We start from the raw sequence: 20,998 nt of genomic DNA, 5'->3' as shown, positions 1-20,998 counted from the left end.
AAAGAGGGCCCCCCTTTTTTTTCAGGGGACCGTTTACAGCTTTTTATTAATATTTTCTTGATTTACATTAGATTTTATAAGCTTCCCCGGTTGCCCCAAATAATTCATAGCAGAGTGGTGGCCTGGGAGCCTCAGGGTGCCAAATGCAGGAGGCGGAGATATAGTTCTCAACCCCCTGCATTCACTCTGATGGTCGAGCCGTGTGCGCAGTGCAGCCTGTGATATAACGAATTGGGCAGAGCGCCCTAGCAGTGGCCATCTTGGATCCCCTGTGACAGCAGCAGAGTGTGGGCTCTTGGGGGAATCATGGTTGCAGCTACACAGGTGCTGCAGTGCGGTGGGACACTGGCAGCAGGCAAAAACAGCTTCCATCCAGCTGTTGCTGGCAGGAGCAAGAGAGGTCAATGACTGAGGATCGAACGTCTGGACATCGACAAGTCATAGCAGAAAGGGCCCTTGTGTTGCAGCCTTGCTGGTGGACTACAGGTCACAGCGGAGATTCCTTGTGGGACTTCAGGTCACAACAGTGAATCCGACAGTCTCTTTAAGACTATTACGTGCTCTGTGGACGAGGTACAGGTATTTAAGGATGCCTTGGACAAAGGTCTAGAGCCTTTATTTTAGGCCTCATTCATGCTGGTCGATACAGCTTTACATCTGGCTGTGGCAGCTGTTTGTGTGTGCCAAAGTATTAAGGTCTGGGCTCGTCACATGAGGAAAGGAGGGATTCTACCAATGAAAATACTGAATTGAGCAGAAACCTGGAGGATCTTCCACTTGCCCTTGGATTTTCAGGGGATGCCTTAAAGTGGTTGTAAACCTCAGACATGAAATATGAATAAATTGTATCCCTTTATAGTGTGTACTTGTGTCAATTAAGGGCATTAAGTGTCATTTCTGTCTGCTGCTTCATTCCTCTATCAGTCACGTCTGACAATTTTTCCTAACACCAAGAGGGAAAAGGTGACAGGGAAGGGAGCTCCAGCGGATTGACAGCCTCAGCTCTGTTGCTGTATGAAGGGGGTGTGTCTCTTCCCTCCAAGCAGCTCTCAGAGCTCTCCTTACTGAGCTCTGCAGTGTGTAACTTCAGCTCTCCGCCCCCTTTTTCAAAACTCTCAGACAAGCATTGTAATTCAGCACTTTGAACAGATGTAGAGAAGACGACAGGTACAACTTATGTAAGAGGATTTGTTTCATCCCTGTATTCACCTGATGATAGTCGCTTCACTGGGTATATGTGCGGGTTTACAACCACTTTAAAGCACTTTATCCAGTTTTCCCATTTTCGTGTCTTGGGATCTTCTCTGTGTGCTTACACAGGTTTTCATGGCTGAAGTAATGTTGCCAAAAATGCCATGCTAAATACATGTCGTACATTCACCTTTTTAGAAGGAATGCTTTAAGTGCTTACATCCAGCAGCTGAATGTGAGTACAGTATATAGTATTTTGTTACCCTTAGCTTAGCAGACTAAGTTTATAGTTTAAAAATCTGCTGCCTCTTATAATTAAAAAAAAAAACATCATTTCCGCCACCTCAGGCCTTGGCCTCTTAGAGCTCTGTTTCCTTGAGAAATCAGGGACTCCTCTGCTTGCTACACCAGGGAACAAGCCCTCCTCTTTTGCTCAGGTGGGGGATATCTGCAAGCCTTCACAGAGACCACAGAAAAAATTACTCTTCTGCAAGCTTTTGATCATTCCAGTCCCAGAGGATGAAAGTTTTCACAGTTTTTACTCAGAGTTTATACAGGTTCTGAAATTAAATGGCAGTCCCATTTTGGATCTCAAGATACTCAGCAAGTTTCTTCAAGTGCAGAAGTTTGAATGGAATCGTTGCATTCTGTGGTGACCTCTCTTCAGCAGGGAACTTACTGACATCTGAACATCAAAGACTTACCTGCACATTCCGATCCTTCTACCTCTTAAAAAGTTCTGCATTTTGCGGTGGGGGACTGTCAATTAAAATTGTAGCCCTGCCATTTGGCATAGCCATAACTCCCATAGTGTTCACCGAGGTTCTGAATCTGATTTTGGGGCTTCTGTGTACCAGGGTATCTCCATTGTTGATATTTAGACAACTTACTTCTGAGGCAGCAATCCGCTTATCTGCTGGAAACTAGTGTGTGTCACACAGTGCACACTCTAGTGAGGCTCAGATGGGCCATGAATTTACAGTTGGCCCCAACCCAAAGGTTAAAATGTTTAGGATTTTTTTTTTAAATATTTAGGCCTGATCCTGGATATCATCAAAGCTATATTCCTCCTGGACTTTTGTCGTGCTCTGACAGCTCAGGTAGCCTTACTCAAGACTATAACTAATCCCTTAATTCACACTTGCGTAAGGTTTGTGGGAAAGATGGTAGCCTCCTTCGAGGAAGTACCTTTGCCCAGCTTTCTTTCAGGTGCCTCCAACATTCTGGGCATGTAACAGGAGGATGCAGTCGTTGGATTCCCCAGTGTTAAATACAAACACAAGACTGTCCCTTGACTGGTGGATCTCTTCATGGATCCTGAAGATGGGAAAATCTTTCCCCCTTGTAACCTGGAGGGTCCTGATGATCAATGCTAGCCTACTGGGCTTGGGTGGAGTTCTGGACAATTTCCTAATCCAGGGAACTTGGTCACAGCAGGAGAGGTAATTGACCATCAACATCCTAGGTCTGGGGGCCATTCACCTTGCCCTACTGCATTGATCCATGCAGCTGAAGGGCCTTCTTGTAAGGGTTCTGTTGGACTTCCTAATTTATGCCTTTCTGTCATTTTAGCTTTCTCCTCATTTACATTTGGTGTTTCTGACCTCAGCCTTAGCCCAGGAAAACTAGGTACTCTGACATTGTGAATGTGCCGGCAGACAATCCTTGGATCTTCTAGATTGTCCCAACCTTCTGTCCCAAGATCCAATCTTCGGTCCTTTTTTTTTTTTTTTTTTTTTAATAGTCACTGACTTAGTGACATGGCTGCTGGAGCCAGGGTCTTTTGAGATTGGGAGTTGCTTTTTGGTTATTCCTACCATATTGAAGGCTTAGAAGGTGACTTCAACAAAGATTCAGCACAGATTTTGGAAATATTGCTTTGTTTGGTGTGAGCCTGGAGGTTTTCACCTCACAAGCTTATCGTGGGGTCACATCCCATGTTTTCTCCATTCTGGTGTTTATCTTGGACTGACCTTGAGTTTGATTGAGGATCAGATTTCTGCCTTGGTGGTCTCTTTTTCAGAGACTGATTTCTTCAAGTTCCTCGGTGTGTCTTTGTGTCAGGCATCATTTTGTGCCACTGGTCAGGTTTCTGTGTGATCTTAACTCAACTCTTTCTATATTGCAGAATTCTCAGTTTGAAGCCATCCAGGAAATTGCTGTTACTTCGGTCCACACAGTTCTAAATTTGGCTACTTTTTCCTGTACTGAACTATTCTTTGTGCTTCACAGTGACAAGATGGTTCAGTGCTTTGGGACATCCCTATTCAGAATAAATATAAGATACTGTGTCCTATGATGCACGGTAAAGAAAATGGGATTTTTGGTTTACCTGTAAAAATCCTTCTCCTCAAGTACATCACATAACACAGACATCCCACCCTCTTTTCTTTGTGGTTCATGGCCCGCTACAAAAACTGAATCCTTGCCTTACAGGGAGGGTTTATTCTTGGAAGGGGACTTGCTGTCGTCTTTTATTTATTGATACTGTCCCGTCACTTGCAAGTGGCAGCCTAACCCTATTCATAATGAACATGAGACACACTGGGGTTGTTTTACTAACACTGGAGAGTGCAAAATCTGGTGCAGCTCTGCATGTTAGCCAATCGGCTTCTAACATCAGCTTATTCAGTTAAGCTTTGACAAAAACCTGGAAGCTGATTGGTTTGCTATGCACAGCTGCACCAGATTTTGCACATAGCCAGTTTTAGTAAATCATCCCCTCTGTGTGAAGTACTCCAAGAAAAAGATTTTACAGGTAAACCTAAAATACCATCCCATTTTACCATTGTCTCCTATGGAAGATTTGCCCTCCTGTTTCTGTTCCTGTGAAATATCCATTTTAGATTTTCCCTAACATTCAGTCCTTGTGGAAATGGGTCACGAAGACTTTAAGACAGCAGTAAAAACCTAATGGGTTCCTTTTTTTTTTTTTTTAATAAAGTTGGACAGGTTTGCAAAATAGGGTTGTGCTGCTTGCAAGATATTTTGTTATATACAGTCTCATTTGCTGTTAGTGATTTCCTTGGGAGGAACTCTGGATGTTTAGACCCCATTTATGTATAACTCACATCCTCCTTTTTAGTTAAAAATGGGTTGCTAATTCGTAAAGAGGCGCAGCAATATTTATCTGCATTGTCAAGATTAACTGAGATTGTGTCATATCAAAAAATTGTCTAGCTACAAATTCCCAGATACAAATATAGTTGACTTAAGGCCCCTTTCACACTTGTGCAACTTTTCCTGTAACTGTTACTTTTCCTGTAACTGTTACTTTTCCTGTAACATCAGAGTCACATGACAAATCGTACCCCATGATTCCCAATGATAACCATTCATATCTGTGTGACTTCAAGTCGCACCAGCTTCAGAGTAGTCCCTGAACTACTTTGGTCCGACTTTGATGCGAAATAAAGTGGTTGTAAACCCTTACAGACCTCTTTGACCTACAGGTAAGCCTAGATTAAGGCTTACCTGTAGGTCCAAGAAATTTCTCCTAAACCTACGCGGTTTAGGAGATATTTGCAAAAAGACAGGCACCACTGCCGGACAGCGGCGCGCAGGCGCACTGAGCATGCCGCTGCTAACGGCGATATGCCTTTAGTGGCGGCTCCCGTGCGCATTCGCAGGAGTGGCGTCATCGCGGCTCCGGCCAATCACAGCGCCGGAGCCACGATACCCGGAAAGAAGATGGACGCTCCGTAGCAGAGGGGACAGCGGTGACATCGCTGGCTCCTGTGTCAGGTAAGTAACACATAATGGGCTACTATGTGATGCATAGTAGCCCATTATGCTTTACCTTTGCAGGAAAACAAAGAGGAAGTAAACCCTACAGGGTTTGAAAGGAGGTAGTAACTGCTGGACTAGACGCAAAAATGAATACAAAGCGTACATTTTTAAATTGGGATACAATCCGCGCTGGGTCAAGTAAAAAAAAAAGTGAGCAGCCTCTTCAACTATAATACCAGCTGTAAATGATCAATATAAATAAGAAGCAGTGCTAAATCCTGATGGTGCAATCACGAATAATCATATGGTATATGATGTGGCATGAAAACAATTAAATATGCAGTGAATTAACCACTTACCGACCGGGCACTGTCATTACTTTAAAGATGGATATCTCGGTAACGGCAGCAGCTGCTGCCACAACCGAGGTATCCATCTTTAGGACCGGCGGTTCTGTACACGATAATGGTGGTCTCTGCGGCGGGTTCGCCGCGAGATCACCGTTATCGGCGGCGGGAGAGGTGCCGTCGGTAGCGGAGGAGGCGATCGGGTCCTTTCCCTTCCTCAGTATGGAGACGAGTGAGGCTAAGATGGCGCCCACCCGTCTCCATACCATAGGATGGCCGGAGCGATGTCATTACGTCAGCTCCGCCCACTTCTCTTAAAGGCACATTTTTTTTGTGTCATTTTTTGTAAACGACTTTTTTTCTTTGCATTAAAGTCTAAATATGAGATCTGAGGACTTTTTGACCCCTGAATCTCATATTTAAGAGGACCTGTCATGCTTTTTTCTATTACAAGGGATGTTTACATTCCTTGTAATAGGAATAAAAGTGATCCAATTTTTTTTTTTTTTTTAAAACAGTGAAAAAATAAATAAAGTAAAATAAATAATAATAAAAAAAAAAAAAAATTTTTTTAAAGCACCCTGTCCCGACGAGCTCGCGCACAGAAGCGAACGCATACGTGAGTATCGCCCGCATATGAAAACGGTGGTCAAACCACACATGTGAGGTGTCGTCACGACCGGTAGAGCGAGAGCAATAATTCTAGCCCTAGACCTCCTCTGTAACGCAAAACATGCAACCTGTAGAATTTTTTTAAACGTCGCTTATGGAGATTTTTAAGGGTAAAATTTTGACACCATTCCACGAGCGGGCGCAATTTTGAAGCGTGACATGTTGGGTATCAATTTACTTTGCGTAACATTATATTTCACAATATAAAAAAAAATTGGGATAACTTTACTGCTGTCATATTTTTTTATTAAAAAAAGTGAATTTTTTCCAAAAAAAAGTGTGCTTATAAGACCGCTGCGCAAATGCGGTGCAAAAAAAAGTATTACAATGACCGCCATTTTATTCTCTAGGGTGTTAGAAAAAAAACAATATATAATGTTTGGGGGTTCTAAGTAATTTTCTAGCAAAAAAAACTGTTTTAAACATGTAAACACCTAAAATCCAAAACGAGGCTGGTCTTTAAGTGGTTAAATAACATAAGAAAATTTTAAAAAAATCAATTATATGAACGTGATATAATGAAATAAGTGCAAAATCCAGTTTTAGGTGAACAAAGTCCTTTCAATGGAAAAGTCCTTTTCAATAATAAACAAGAGTGTCCATGAAGTGCAAAAAGGTGTATAAGTAACATTGATGAAATCCACCACCAAGTACCAACAATTAGCATATGCTTCTTACCAGATAGCGTGGACCATAAATTATAATGGTCATAAAAGCACAAATAAACCGATATCCGAGATAGGCGGTGGCTGCTCAGCAGCAGCTCCAAATGGATCAGGAATTAAAAAAATTAACAAGCATAGCGAAGCCTAACATTTACGTACTTTTATTTAAAATATGTAAGAAGTACCTTTGATAGGTTGTAAACAAGCACAAACGAGTCAAGAACCGCCAGATTGTCAGCTCATGAGAAAGGAACACCGTGGATGATAGCTTAAGCAAGCGTGATGTCTAAAGTAACAGCCAATCCTGATGCGTTTCGTCATCAGTAATGTTTTTCCAGGGGCAGGCCAAATGTCAGATACAACCTATCGAAAGGTACTTCCTACATATTTTAAATAAAAGGACTTAAATGTTAGCAGGCTTCACTGCTTGTTTTTTTTTTTTTTTTTTTTTTTTATACCCGATCCATTTGGAGCTGCTGCTGAGCAGCCATCGCCTATCTCGGATGGTGGGTTATTTTGTGCTCTTATGACCATTATAATTTATGGTCCACGCTATCTGGTAAGAAGCGTATGCTAATTGTTGGTGCTTGGTGGTGGATTTCATCAATCAATGTTACTTTTACACCTTTTGCACTTTATGGACACACTTGTTTATTATTGAAAAGGACTTTTTCATTGAAAGGACTTTTTATATGTTCACCTAACACTGGATTTTGCACCCATTTCATTATATCACATTCATATGATTGATTTTTTTACATTTTTTATGTTATATTTTGCTCATATTTTATTAACTGCATGTTTAATTGTTTTCATGCCACATCATTTACCATTTGAGTATTCATAAAGTGTACATTTTCCCCATCAACTTTGTTGTTAAAACACTGAGTCGGTAGGCAGCTGGTTTAAGCAGCCTAAGGCCCCTTTTACGCTGTCACGACTTCAAAGTCCCACGATTTTGCCGCAATTTCAGGGAATGCCTGTGTAAACTTGGTGTATGGACCTTAAAGAGGAAGTAAACCCTGATGGGTTTTACTTCCTTTTTATTCCCCTGCAAAGTAAATGCATAATTGGCTAGTATGCATTGCACAATATCCGCGATGTCCCCGCTGGTGGAGGCATCCATCTTCACTCCTCTTCCTTATGGGGGCCGCAGACTCTGGCTCTGTGAGCGCGGGAGCCGCCAGTCACAACACACCCTGGGGAAAAAACGGCATGCAGGGCCGTTTCTTTATTGCGCATGTGCCAACAAGGCAAATATCTCCTAAACGGTGCATATGTAGGAGATATTTTCAGTACATATAGGTAAGCCTTATAGGCTTGCCTACGTGTAAAAATAGGTCAGGGGGGTTTAAAACCACTTTAAAAGCTGCTTATTGTCTGAGACACTTGAATTTTATATTTAGTTACTTTTCATCTTTTTAAGGAACCCATAACTCACACATACATTACTTCTGTTTGTAATTTCCCTGCCAAAAGGCAGCCAAAAGTTAGAGCATATATTTTTGTTTAAAAAGTACTTCTTGGTGCCCCAAAAACGTACCCAAGCCAGTGCTTGTTATAGGTAAATCAGTTTCCAGCCAAAGTCAAGAACTCTGCCGCACCTCCTGCCTCCCAAAGTATAGAAGGTGCATCTCTTTGTAGACTACTATGAAAGGCAGAGGCATGCTTTTTGAATTTTGATGTGTGAAGTGCTAAAACACTTAGACCCTTTTCGCACTGAGGCAGTTTTCATGTGTTTTAGCTCTAGAAATAGCGCCTGAAAACTGCCTCCCATTCTCTGCAATGGGTGCTTTCACACATGGGCGGTGCGCTTGCGGGACATTCGGAAAAGTCCTGCAAGCAGTATCTTTAGGGTGGGTTGGGAGCAAAACGTCCCTGCCCATTGCAATGAATAGGCAGCACTTTCCAAAGCTCCTGAAAAGTGTTTCGGAAGCACCACAACACAGGAGTTTTTAACCTTTTTTCGGGGTTAAAAGGGCCCTGGTAGCGGCCAAAAAGTGGCGCTAAATCGACGCTAAAATGAACGGCGCTTTCGGTGTGAAAGCACTCTTAAAGTAGGACTACAGGAAAAACTTTGTTCCATTTTGGATAGAGTAAGGGGTATTATAACCCCTGTCGGGTTTCTTTTGACATCTGTGTCCCATTGGGGAGATTTCCCTTCACTTCCTGTCCCATAGCCAAAACAAAGGGAGGGAAATCCCAGGTTGTCTCCAGGATCACTAGAACTAGTGTCCTTATTGGAAGATTTCCCCTCTATTATTCTGGGGACAAAATTTGAGATTTTCTTTTACTTTCATTTTTGAGAACTCTGAACAGGACACATAAAGAGGGTGAATCTCCCTAACAGGGACACAGACAGCAGTAAAAACCTGCCAGGTGTTCTAATCCCTATCCACTCTATCCAAAACTAAAAAAGAAAAATAGTTTTGCTTTTAGTTATACTTTAACCAGAAGTCAAGGATGCACAGAATCTTTTTGAAATATGTTAACTTGGAAGTGTGGTGACAAATGCACTTTTATAAAAGGTGAATAATGTTAAACCCACTGTTACTTATGTGTTTAATTTTGGTGTTTTCTTCCAAGATCTAGATCTCCATACTCTGAATCATCCTACAGTAAAAGTTCCTACACGTACTCCAAATCAAGATCTTCGTCAAGGTCACGCTCCTATTCTCGCTCTTTCAGTCGATCACGCTCTCGGTCTCCCTCACGATCCCCTCCTTACCAGAGGAAGACCCAGGGAAAGGGCCGTGCTTACCGCTCCAGATCACGTTCTCATGGCTACCCCCGCTCCAGATCCAGATCTCCATACAGAAGATACCACTCTCGATCTAAATCTCCTTCATATAGACCTCCATCTCCCAACAATAAGAGACTGCTCCCCCAAATTGAAGGAGATCGGGATTACGTCCGTTTTCGTGAAATCCCACCATATGATGTCAAGGCAATGTACGGCCGGCAGCCTGATCTGAGGGATCCTTTTGAAAAGGAAGCTTTTAGAGAATGGGAACGAAAGTACAGTGACTGGTATGAAAAGTTTTATAAAGGGTTGTCAGTGAATCCTATGCCAAGACCAAGGTCCCCTCTTGGTAGGGAAAACTTTCCAGACAACAGATATCTCCTTCCCCCTCAGGCCCGGAGGGAACACTCTCCATTTAATCGCAGCCACAGAGACAATTATCCTCCACCTCTTGTTCCCCGACTTCGCCCTGGGGCTAGCAGTTATCCTGAAAAGCTATTGCCCCGTGATGTCCACGTGGTGAAAGAAACTAGACGATCTAAGGAGAGGGAAGCTTTCGTCCCAGCTGGAGATTCCAGAGGAAGCAAACACAGGAAACATCGCAAAAAAAGGAAAGAGGAGGGCGAAGGTCCTTCTAAACCTGTTGAACCTTCTAGAAAGCATCGAGACCCTCATGGGGAAGATGTCAAAAGAGGTGAACCTCTCTTTGTTCCCACAAGCAAAGATGATGCTACTCCAGTTAGGGATGAGCCTATGGATGCAGAGTCTGTTGTTTCAAAATCTCTTTCTGACAAGGATCGACGAGACAAACCCAGAGGGAAACCTGAAAAGACAAAGCGCAGAACAGAAGGTGTCCAGCCCAAAAAGGATAACTCTTCCAAGGCTGTGAAGACTGAGAAAGCAAGCAGCGATGGAGATAAAGCAAAGCCTCAATCTCTTGAACCCCCAACAAAGAAAGTCAAAGATGAGACCCAAAAAACGGAAAACTCCAAGCATACTACCTTACCGAAGGATGAGAAATCCAGCATGCTGCCCCGCAAAGTCCATCTTAAAGCTGTAAAAGAGATTCCGGATAGCAAACAATCTAAGGATGACAAAAACAAAAAAGAACATTCCAAAGATTTGAAACAGGACATCCCAGCAGCTAAAGAGGAAAAGGTTAAAAAAGCTGCAGAAAAACCTAAAACTGTGGACTCCAAGCCTGAAAAACGTAAACGAAAAGCCGATGATAAATCCAGTGAGAAGTCATTAGAGAGACCTCCAGTTAAGACTGCCAAAACCGAGACTGCTGAGGCTTCAAAACAACCTGTTGCCAAAGTGAAGACCGAGTCAGAAGTGACAAAGTCTGAAAAAGTCCCAGAGAAAGAGAAAGCTGCTGCTGCCACCACCACCGCCTCCCCTGCCACCACAACAACTGTGAAAAAGATAAAGCTAAATCGTGAAACCGGCAAGAAGATTGCTAACTCCGATGCTGCTGGTGTGCCAGAGGAAACCCAAGAGAAGACTGAGTCTGCTGCTGTTGCCAAAGCTAAATCAGAACGTGCTAAGGGAAAAGTAAAGAAGAAAATCACTGCTGCTGATGGCTCTACCCTCGTAGACTATGCTAGGTAAATTAAGCTTTGTGCTTGAATGAGATTTAATTAGCTGTTTTCTAATTAGAACAGTAGTTGTTTTTTGAACAATCAGTAGGGAATGCAAAAACCGCTTAAAGTGAATGTCCAGCAAAAGCTTTAGGCCTCATGCACATGAGACGCTGGTGCAAACTCTGCTGAACACATGTTTTTAAAAGCTGAAACCGGCGTTTAGAAACGCCGGTTTTGCCGCATTTGCATGCCGCGTTTAGCTGCGTTTTACCGCGTTTGCGTCTAGAAGCGTCTGCAGAGAATGACATTTTGCGACCCAACTTTGGGGCCCCGTATCTCGGGGCCACTTGGTGCTAGGAACCCCAAATTTGGTGTCAACACAATGGACCTAGCACTACAACATATCCAATTTTGGGGTTCCTAGTACCAAGTGGCCGCGAGATATGGGGCCCCAAAGTCAGGTTGGAAAATGTCATTCTCTGCTGCAGAAAAGTGCTTGGATATGTTATATTGTTAGTTCAACTGTGTTAGCACACCAAATTTGAGGTTCCTAGCATCAAGTGACCCCGGGATATGGGGCCCCAAATTCGGCCTGTAAAAACACTTATAAACGCACACGAGGCTAAACGCGGTACCGACGTTTAGCCGCGTTTAACTGCGTTTGGCATCTGAAACGTGGAAAACTTTTGCGTCTGAACCCATTTTTTTGCTTCTGGAAAAACGAAGTTAAATGCAACTGCCTAAAAACGCCAAAAAATAAGACTGTGTACATGGACACATAGGATACCATTGAATGTGTTCAGGGGCAGTTGAAAAAAGTGTCCAACTACCTCTGAACACGAGTTTAACAGCGTTTCGTGTGCATGAGGCCTTAGTTCTTTTTTGGATAGAGTGGAAATTGATTAGATCTCCTTTTGGGTTTTTACTGCTATATGGGGTTTTAGATAGCATTAACTGTCATGGTGATGACCGTTTCCCCAGACTGGAAGTGAAGGTAAATCTCATACACAGAAACAGCAGTAATAGCTAAGCAAGGTCCTAGACTTCCCTTACTCTACTTTAAAAAAAGAAAAATATTTTTTATTTTTGACACGCAGAAAAACCAAGGTAAAACAGATCTAACGAAACCCAAGAATGAAAATGCCCTATACCGAAGCTTTGCTAGTCCTTAGATGTGTTTTTTTTTTTGTGGGATTGTATTCCTGGGCTGCTTTTTCCCCTGTTGATTCTGCCAGTAACACACTTTCTTTCCTAGGTTAACATCGCTCACTGTATTGTATCTGGGTAAGAGCAGCGTTCACTCTAGGAGGCTTACTCCCTCTTTGGACTACAAAACACCTCCCTCTTTTATCGCCATAATGTGGAGGGAGGAGGGTGTTCTGTAGTTCAGGGGTGAACTGGGCAGAGCTGTAAACACTGCTTGGAGTTTCAGTCAATGTGCTTTTTTTTTTTTTTTTTTTTTTTTCTTAAGAAGCCTGTAAAGCACTGCAATCGCGATCAGCAGTTCAGGAGTGCAATCTCAGGCTCCTGCAGACTGTCTGTGTAGCTGTCTTGCCCATACCTCGTACAGGCCAGCAGTTATTGAATAACAGGAAGAATCTAACTACTAGAGTGCTCACCAGCGCCCTGGTAGTTCATTGAGCACTACAAGACATCAGCTACAAAGGCTGTCGGCACTTGTTCATTCACAGAACTCTGAGAACTCAGTTCTTTTCAAATTTTGACAGAGGGTGTGGGGAGATGATCCCTGGGTCACTGTCAAAAGAAGGGGGATCTGGGAGAGGTTGCAGGAATGGGGGTTGCATGTTCCACCCTAAAAAACAGGTGGAACATGTTTCCTAAGTTGAAGTTATCCTTTAACGCTCACTGGATTTCTAGCAGGATAACCAGCGGGTATTTTTTTGTACTTGCATTATATTGAAAAAGATAAAACAAGGGTAAATGTAAGATCTATAGTATTTTTTTTATTCATTTTTTTTGCCCATAGACATTACATGTTTATATAACAATATGTGGCTATTTCCAAGTTTTCTTTTAATTGCACAATCTAGAATAATTTGTGTAGTTAAAGCAGCTGCTTTATTAAGTTTTTGTTTTTTTGTGTTATAATCTTGTCCGTTTTGTTCATCTTCACACAGCACTAGTTCCGCTGGTGGAAGCCCTGTTCGAAAAGCAGAAGAGAGGCAAGATATCAAGAGAACGGTTATCAAAACCATGGAGGAGTACAACAATGACAGCACAGCACCCCCGGAGGATGTTATTATCATGGTTCAGGTCCCTCAGTCAAAGTGGGACAAGGATGACTTTGAGTCTGACGAAGATGATACAAAAGATTCACAGGGAGTGTCCAATGTCGGAAAGCCAGTGAGTGTTGTGACCAAACCAATGTCAACTGTAATTTTGCCTGAAAGAGAGGTTGAAAAACTAAAAACAACTAAAGAACAGGGAAAAGACATCACGTCACAAGATGGAAAACCTTCCAAAGATAGCTTAGTATCTCTAACCAAGATCAGAGCAAAAGACAAAGGCAGTCCAGCTGATGACAGGAGAAGCAATTCTGATCGCAGCCAGCATTCTTCTAAAGAGAGGGCTTCTGAGAAACCAGATTCTAGTCGTGGAGGCTCTAGTAAAGACTTCACCCCCAATCGAGAGAAAAAAACAGATACGGACAGCAAGGATAAAAAAGTTGAAAATGAAAGGGAAAAAAGGGGTGATCATGACAGCAGAGAAAGGGACAAGAAACCTGATCAGGACAAGAAGCAAGACTATGATAGCCGGGACAAAAAAACCGAGCATGATAGCAGAGACCGAGAAAGAAGGCAAGAGCATGATGGAAAAGACCGGGAGAGAAAAGCCGAGCATGAGAGCAGAGACAAAAAGTCTGACCATGACAGCAAGACAAAGAAACTGGATCATGACATGAAGGATAGGAAACCTGACCATGATGGTCGGGACCATAGCAACTCCAAGAGACGGGATGAGCGGAAAAAAGACTCTCCAAACAGAACAAAAGAAACATCCAATACTTCACAAAAACAAAGACCCAGGGACAAGTCCAGTGACTCTTCTAAGAAGGCTTCAAAAGAGTCTAAAGTTAGTCCAAGACAAGAGCACACATCGAAGACTGAGCAGAAATCAGACACTAAACGTCCAAACACTGACCAGCCATCATCTGATAAAAATAGTGATAAGGGAAAGGAGAAAGCCCCCAAGTCAAAAACAACAGATGACGGTGACAAAAAATCCTCTAAACGCTCTTCCCCTGAAACAAAAACTGAAAAGGAAGTCAGTGAAAAAGACTCTTCAAAGGCCAAGGTCCCCCAAAGCCGATCCACACGGCTCTCAACGGACCTGACTAGAGAGACAGACGAAGCTTCCTTTGTGCCTGACTACAATGAAAGTGACAGCGAGGCCTCTGTCAAACAGGAAGACCTTGCCCATGACCCTCAGGAGACCAAAAACAAGGATGAGGAACCTGTGGATAACCCAGAGCCAGGCAGCCAACCTGCCACTGCTCCAAGCAGCCGAACAGCAAGTCGCAGCCGTAGCCACAGCCCTGTGGAATCTCACAGCCGCAGCAGTAGTGTCAGCTCAGCAGGCAGCCAAGACAGCAAGAAAAAGAAGAGGAAAAAGGAGAAAAAGAAACACAAAAAACATAAGAAACACAAGAAGCATAAGAAGCACACTGGCAATGAGTCAGAGACTGAAAAGAGCCAAAAACACAAACACAAAAAAAAGAAATCTAAAAAGAGCAAAGACAAAGAGACTGACCGAGAGGAGGCAAAAACCAAGCCTCCAGCACCCAACTAAGGTCTTTAAATAGGACAATATTCCACCTTGTTACCTTTCATTTTTTTTTTTTTTTTTTTCCATCCATGTAATATATAAATTCTTGCTATGTAAATAATGGGAAATTGTGCCACAACTAATGTATTGATTTGACTTTTACATTAGAGCTTTATAAAAAAAAAGAAAACAAAACAAAAAAAAAAAAACCTTTTTGTACAGAAATGCGTTTGTTGTGACCGCGCTGCAAAATGATTCTTTTTTATTTATCTTTCTGCCAATTTGCTTTTTATTCAGGTGGGAATTAGTGTACTGTGAAAAAAAACTTTATTTTTGTTAGCCATTTTAAGTTCACACCATTTAAAAATTAGGAAAGGAAAAAAAAATAAAAGTGCCGCTTTCTTTCTCAAACCCCCAGTCTCCTAATACTCCCCAACGTCATATGCAGGTTTATTAGGCAAAGCCGTGGGAACAGCAACCTTGCACAGTGATGTGCACACTACAGCGACCAATCCGGGCCAGATGTTCTTCCACTGTAGTTGGATCAGCACTGATGACTTCTGCTTTGGGTTGATGTACCTTGCACATCTTTCTTTTAGATTGCTTGGCCTCACAAGTCTTTAGGTTTATCTAATAGGCTAGTGTCTTTGTTTTTGTTTTTTTGCACTTTCATCAGCTTCATCTGTGAAATGCATGTAAAATATTTTTTTTTTTTAATCTTGATGAGATGTATATAATATATGAGGAGTCATTGAAGTATTTCTAAACACAGGTTTGCTAAACCACTGGGAAGCCATTTTGTGACTTGACGCCAATACGTTTTGAAGAAGTGTACTCCGCACAGTGCAATTTTCTCCTCCTTTAGAGCCAGGGCCAGACATATCTTTTAAACCTACCATCTGGCAGTTTAATATACATTGCATTTTATCAGCATATGAATATTGTGGCTGTTTGGTAGGAGCGGTTAGGCATATAAAAGGGTCTCTGACGCTACCACAAAGTTTTATTCATCGCTCCCTACTTTTGTTTTACAGCAGCAGTACGTCTGTTTATCTTTACAGTTAACACATATGGGTTTTCTTTGTGAGAACATCCAAAATAACTGTCTGCATTGCCCTATACCTACTGGTCAGGTTTATCATTGAATTTTGAACCTAAAAAGTATGGAAAGTGAAAGTTTAAATCTGGTGGGTGGTTGTGGGATATTAAAGGCATTTTATCTTCCAGATGCTTTAAAGTGAAATTATGGGCAAAAGCAAAAATTACACATATTATGCATGCAGCCTGTCACTAACAACTGTTTTGTGTTCTAAATTTCTCCTGGAACTTGTTGGTCCTGGCATTAGCTCTATTTTCTACTTTCTATATTGTGACAACACTGCTTGTTCTGCAGTGAAAACCTCAATGTTGTCACTGTGGATAGGGTAACCTGGAACAAAGGACTTTTAGGGGAAAAAGTAAAAGCTAAGCCTAATCTATCTAGCCCTGTAAAGAAAAAAATGCTATACTTACCTGTTCTAATAGTTCCTATTGGCTTCTATTGTTGGCTGCCTCTCCTACATGCTGAAGCCACCACTGACTGCTCAGCATGGCACTGGACTGGAGCCACAAAATGGGTAAAAAAAAATTCTTTACTTGGCTAAATTGATTAGACTTCTAATGAGGATGGGAGTAGGTTTTACATTTACTTCCACTTTGAAACAGTATTAAACTAAAAAAAACAAAATGTCATATATATATACTACCGGTCCTTAGATGTGATGGCTGCATTTATTAACTTTTTTTTTTCTTTTACCTGGTGACCCTGCCATTAACACACTTCCTGTCTTGTGGGGGGGGGGGGGAGGTCTGCACTCTAAATGAACAACGGATACACATATGGAGAGTAGCATTGATAGTCGGGGGGGGGGGGGGTAGTGTTGGGTGCACTAGCAGATTTCGATAAGCTTTAAATAAATTAATGCTGAAATCTACTTAACATTTTTTTAAGCAGTTACAGCGACAGTTTTTTTTTCCTTTTGGGATAAATCTTTTAACTAAATTAATAAAGTTGAGCATTGTAAGCACCCCTGTCAGTGTTAAATGGGTTGTCTCAATCCTCTTAATTGCTGGATAGCTTGGTCTGTTAAAGTTGAAAAATAACAGACTTACTGACCAGATCACCAGGTGTAAATAAAGGGGAAAAAAAAAAAACTAGTGTAGAGTGAGCCGTGCCAGTTTTTTCTAGTCACATGATCTGCTCTATGCGAAATACAATTCCTACAGAGCTGAATGTGTCTGCATATACAGGAAGTCCCCGAGTTACGAACACAATGGGGACTGTAGGTTTGTTTGTAAGTCGCAACACTGCATTTGTAAGTGTAACTTCCGGTCAGAGCACTGCATCCGTAAGTGTAATGTTCGCCTGTGCATGGATGTGGGATGTTCCGGGAGCTTGTTATGTTATCTGGGGCTCTTCTGGCCATGTAGTACTGCAGTATGGGATGTGTCCGGAGGTATCCAGGACCGGCATTTGAGGCCGTTCGTAGGTAGGAGTCGTTTGTAACTCGGGTGTTCGTAACTCGGGGACTGCCTGTAGGTGTGTAGTCCATCTTGGGGGATAAGCAGGAAAGAGTGGCTTTTGTTCACATACACAAATGTAGCCACCCTTATAAGACAGGAAGTCTTTAGTGTAAAGCTTGCATTAGAAAGATGCCAGAGATAGAACATACATTCTACTTATATTTAAACATATGGCATTTATTTTATAAATGTGAGTTTAGTGTCACTTTAATGGTTATTGACAGACTGCATCATCTGTCACTTTTGATTTTGCCTGTGGTTCCTCTTTCAGGCCTACTGTGCTCATATCTCTTGCCCCTAGTCACGGTTGGGAGATGTCAATAGTCATGCCTGCCTGTGTATGAGATGCCTCAGATGTAAAATGCCATCCTTAGGCTCGGTTCACACTAGGGGCGGCACGACTTGCAGGTCGCCTCACCGAGGCGACCTGCACACGACTGCCTGGGCGACTTGCAAAACGACTTCTTTATAGAAGTCTATGCAAGTCGCCCCCAAAGTAGTACAGGAACCTTTTTCTAAGTCGGAGCGACTTGCGTCGCTCCCCTTAGAACGGTTCCATTGTACAGAACGGGACGCTACTTGTCAGGCGACTAGGTCACCTGACAAGTCGTCCTAGTGTGAACCGAGCCTTAGACTTTTGGAATGCGCACACCTCTTTCCTGGGATGTAGCGAGATAGGCAGTGAATCCTTACTGTAACAGCACCAGCTTGTAGCCATTTACTTAGAAAACAGCAGCATATGCCTGAGGCTCCTGCACTAGCAACTTGGTGCATGACAAATTTAATTTAACATATTACCCCTTTCTAAATTACACTAAGGCAGACACCATGTGCACATAATGTACAATATAACAAATGGTTAATAATTTGTAAAACCATGTTTAATGAGACTTCTTTTCTGTAGCCCCTTTTTTTATATATATCATTTAATCAGTCGTCTTGTTTAGAGCTTTGCTGCAATTAAATCAGTGTCAGACTCCAAAACTTCTAAAGAACTTTGGTTATGGAGGTTTTATAAGAGCTTCTCCACACTATTTGAAATCATTGTGTGCCAAACTGGCTTCATAAACACGACATTCTCATGCTTTATGAATAAAGCTGCTGCATGTTGTAGTTTTACAAAAAAAAAACATTGATCTGGATAATAAGATTGGTCTATTTCAGCCACTGGTGGTTCCTCTGAAAATCAAGGTATTCTACTGAAGTAGTCACCATATCAAATTGTGGCATTACCTGCTGCTTATGCTGCTCTACATGGCTTTCTGTGCACTTTTTTTTTTACCAGGAGACCTGTTTTTGGGAAGATTATTTTTGCTTCCTGTTAATGTATCCCTGTACCAAGCTGGCACTGTGCAGAGAAAGCAAAGAACTTAATCTTCTCCTGTCTGAAATGTTTCTTATAATCTGTAAGCATAAGCAACCCTACCTCAAAGCGGTGTAAAGATATTTTTTTTTCTGTGAATAAATACTGAATTTAACACATTTCTGTGACTGCTGTGATTTCAAGTGATATTAAACCTTCTGTTTTTTCTAAACTAAAATAACAAACACGTACTTACCGGCTCTGTGGAGTGGTTTTGCACCGAGCAGCCCCGATCCACCTTTTCTGGGGACCCCCACCAGCTTACCCCACCAGCATTACAGACCCATCCTCTTTTGCATGTGCCCCCAGGGAAAGCCACTTTCCCTGGGGACACCCATGTGTGCTCACTCCTGGGCCGCCCAGTCTGCATCTATTGACACAGACTGGGCATCTCGGCCCTGCCATCAGCTCCCTCGTCACAGCATCAATCAATCTGCCCATTGTGGAGGGAGACCGTGACAAAAGCCGCTGCTCTTATGCACATTGCTGGATCGGGCGAATAAGCGGGGCTGGGGGGGGGCTCTTGCAGCACAGTTTTTGTTTTTTTTTGCATTTTTACCTTAATGCATAGAATGCATTAAGGTAAAAAACCTTGAGGCTTTAGAACCACTTTAAGCTGGAGTGCAATTGGAATTTAACTTTCTTTATATTCCTGTGGGCTGTGAGGAATGGAAAGCTGGTTAAATATCTGTTAACTACAAGGTATTGTTAAAGCTGTATTCCAAGAAACCTAAACCCTTCCTTGCAGTGGGGCTGGTCCTGCACTTCAAGGATTAGGCTTGGCCATACATGGATCGAAATTCTGACAGTTCAGCAGGGACTGAATGTAAACTAGTTGATCAATCGATCAGCTTGGGTACAAGCAGCCTATCGATTTTTTTTAACATGCGATTACTGCCAGCTGCTTTAGTGCTACCTCTGCCCCCCCCCCCTGCCGGCAGAATACAATATTGCTGCAGGAGGCATCCCCCCATCAAATGCTGTTGATGAGGGAATTGATCAATTCAAAGTAAAAAATCAAATCATCTATGGGCTGCTTTAGCTGCTTGTTTGTAAGGGTCTTGGAAACACAGATTTACTTACCCGATCTTTTGTTCATGCAGACTACTCTGTGCTGCTAGACTCGGCCTCTTCTCCCCTAAGCTCCAGAGGTCTAAGGTCCTCTGTTAGTATCAGGACTGATGAAAGGGACCATAGCTGAGCATTGGACATGAGGACGCTGAGGAACAGTCCACAGCCGAAGCAAAAGAAGGGGGTAAGCAAAACCGCCTCTAGACAGGAGAGAGCAGTCAATTCTTGCAGTGCATGTCCAGTCCCACTATAAGGGAGGGATTTTAGGTTTCCTGGATGTGGGCTTTCAAGGGTTATTTCACTGTTACCAAAATAAAAAAAAAAAAGCTGCCTATGCAGATAAGGGATGCATGTAGACAAAATTACCTTAAGTTGGATAATTCCCTTGCTATAAGCGTAGGCCATTTATGTGCCTCTTGAAGGCTGGCCAAAAAAACTCCCAGAGATGGCCTCATCTTGTCCTGCCTTGTTGCTGTAACATTGCTAAGACACTCCCAGCCAATTCAACCCACCCTCCTCACAAGCGCTCTTACCCTAGATCTGAGCTCTGATAATGGGGTGCAGTAGCAGCTGGGAGTGTCTTAGTGATGTCCTAGCAACAAGGCAGGACGGGAGGTTTTTGGGCAGATTTCAAGAGGTATGTAAATGGCCTACACCTATAGCAAGGGCAATATATTACTTTATCAAAGCTGCACAGTTTTTCTCTATAGATGCCCCTTGCCTGCTAAGGCAGTATTTGGTAAAGGTGAACTAACCCTTTAAATCGGAGGAGCCTCTTAAAAAAATCCAGTATGATGGCTTCGTTTTCCAGCCGTAATTCCTATTTCCAGCAACATTGCTTTGCAGAATTCTGGCTGTGTACATCCTGCTGTGTTCTGAATAATGTGCCTCCCAGTAGAAGAATCATTCATTCAGTTCATTTCAAAGTGGGTCTCCTGTCTCCAAACAGCGCTCTTTAATGTTGGCAAGGAACAGATTGTCTACCTCAAAGATGGCTGCATACACAGAACCAGCACCTGCTGCTCAATGAAGCAGGTATAGTAAATGCTTTCTGTTGAACCGGCCGATGCTGCACAATATTCGGCCCGTGTGTACGGCCCTTTAGTAGCCACAGCAAATACTGACGATTGGAGGGGATGGCGACACCAAATAAAGCGGTAAGCACTAAGAAGTTGTTGATTTTAGGAGGCCTGGGCAGCGTATGTAGATGCACTTTCTTTCAAACTGGACACAGCGTGGTTGATTTAATAAAGGCACTATGCCAGGGGCAGGTCATAAGGAGGTCA

The 20,998-nt window shown here is 42.6% G+C and overlaps 1 protein-coding gene across 5 annotated transcripts in view; it reads left to right on the top strand.

Annotated features, from left to right (window-relative positions):
• The window catches only part of RBBP6 (RB binding protein 6, ubiquitin ligase), a 78,224-nt gene extending 59,464 nt beyond the window's left edge, over positions 1-18,760 (top strand). For all 5 annotated transcript variants that reach the window (XM_073636526.1, XM_073636524.1, XM_073636525.1 and 2 more), the window contains 2 exons: positions 9,191-10,954; positions 13,069-18,760. In XM_073636526.1, coding sequence (XP_073492627.1) covers positions 9,191-10,954; positions 13,069-14,740 — 3,436 coding nt within the window. In that variant the 3' untranslated portion in view covers positions 14,741-18,760. The remainder of the gene's footprint in view (positions 1-9,190; positions 10,955-13,068) is intronic.
• The last annotated feature ends 2,238 nt before the right edge of the window (positions 18,761-20,998 follow it).

Source organism: Aquarana catesbeiana, linkage group LG06 (genome assembly GCF_042186555.1).
Source record: "Aquarana catesbeiana isolate 2022-GZ linkage group LG06, ASM4218655v1, whole genome shotgun sequence".
Classification (NCBI taxonomy): Eukaryota; Metazoa; Chordata; class Amphibia; order Anura; family Ranidae; genus Aquarana; species Aquarana catesbeiana.
The sequence above is the reverse complement of the archived record's forward strand: the minus strand, read 5'-3'. Positions and strand labels throughout refer to the sequence as shown.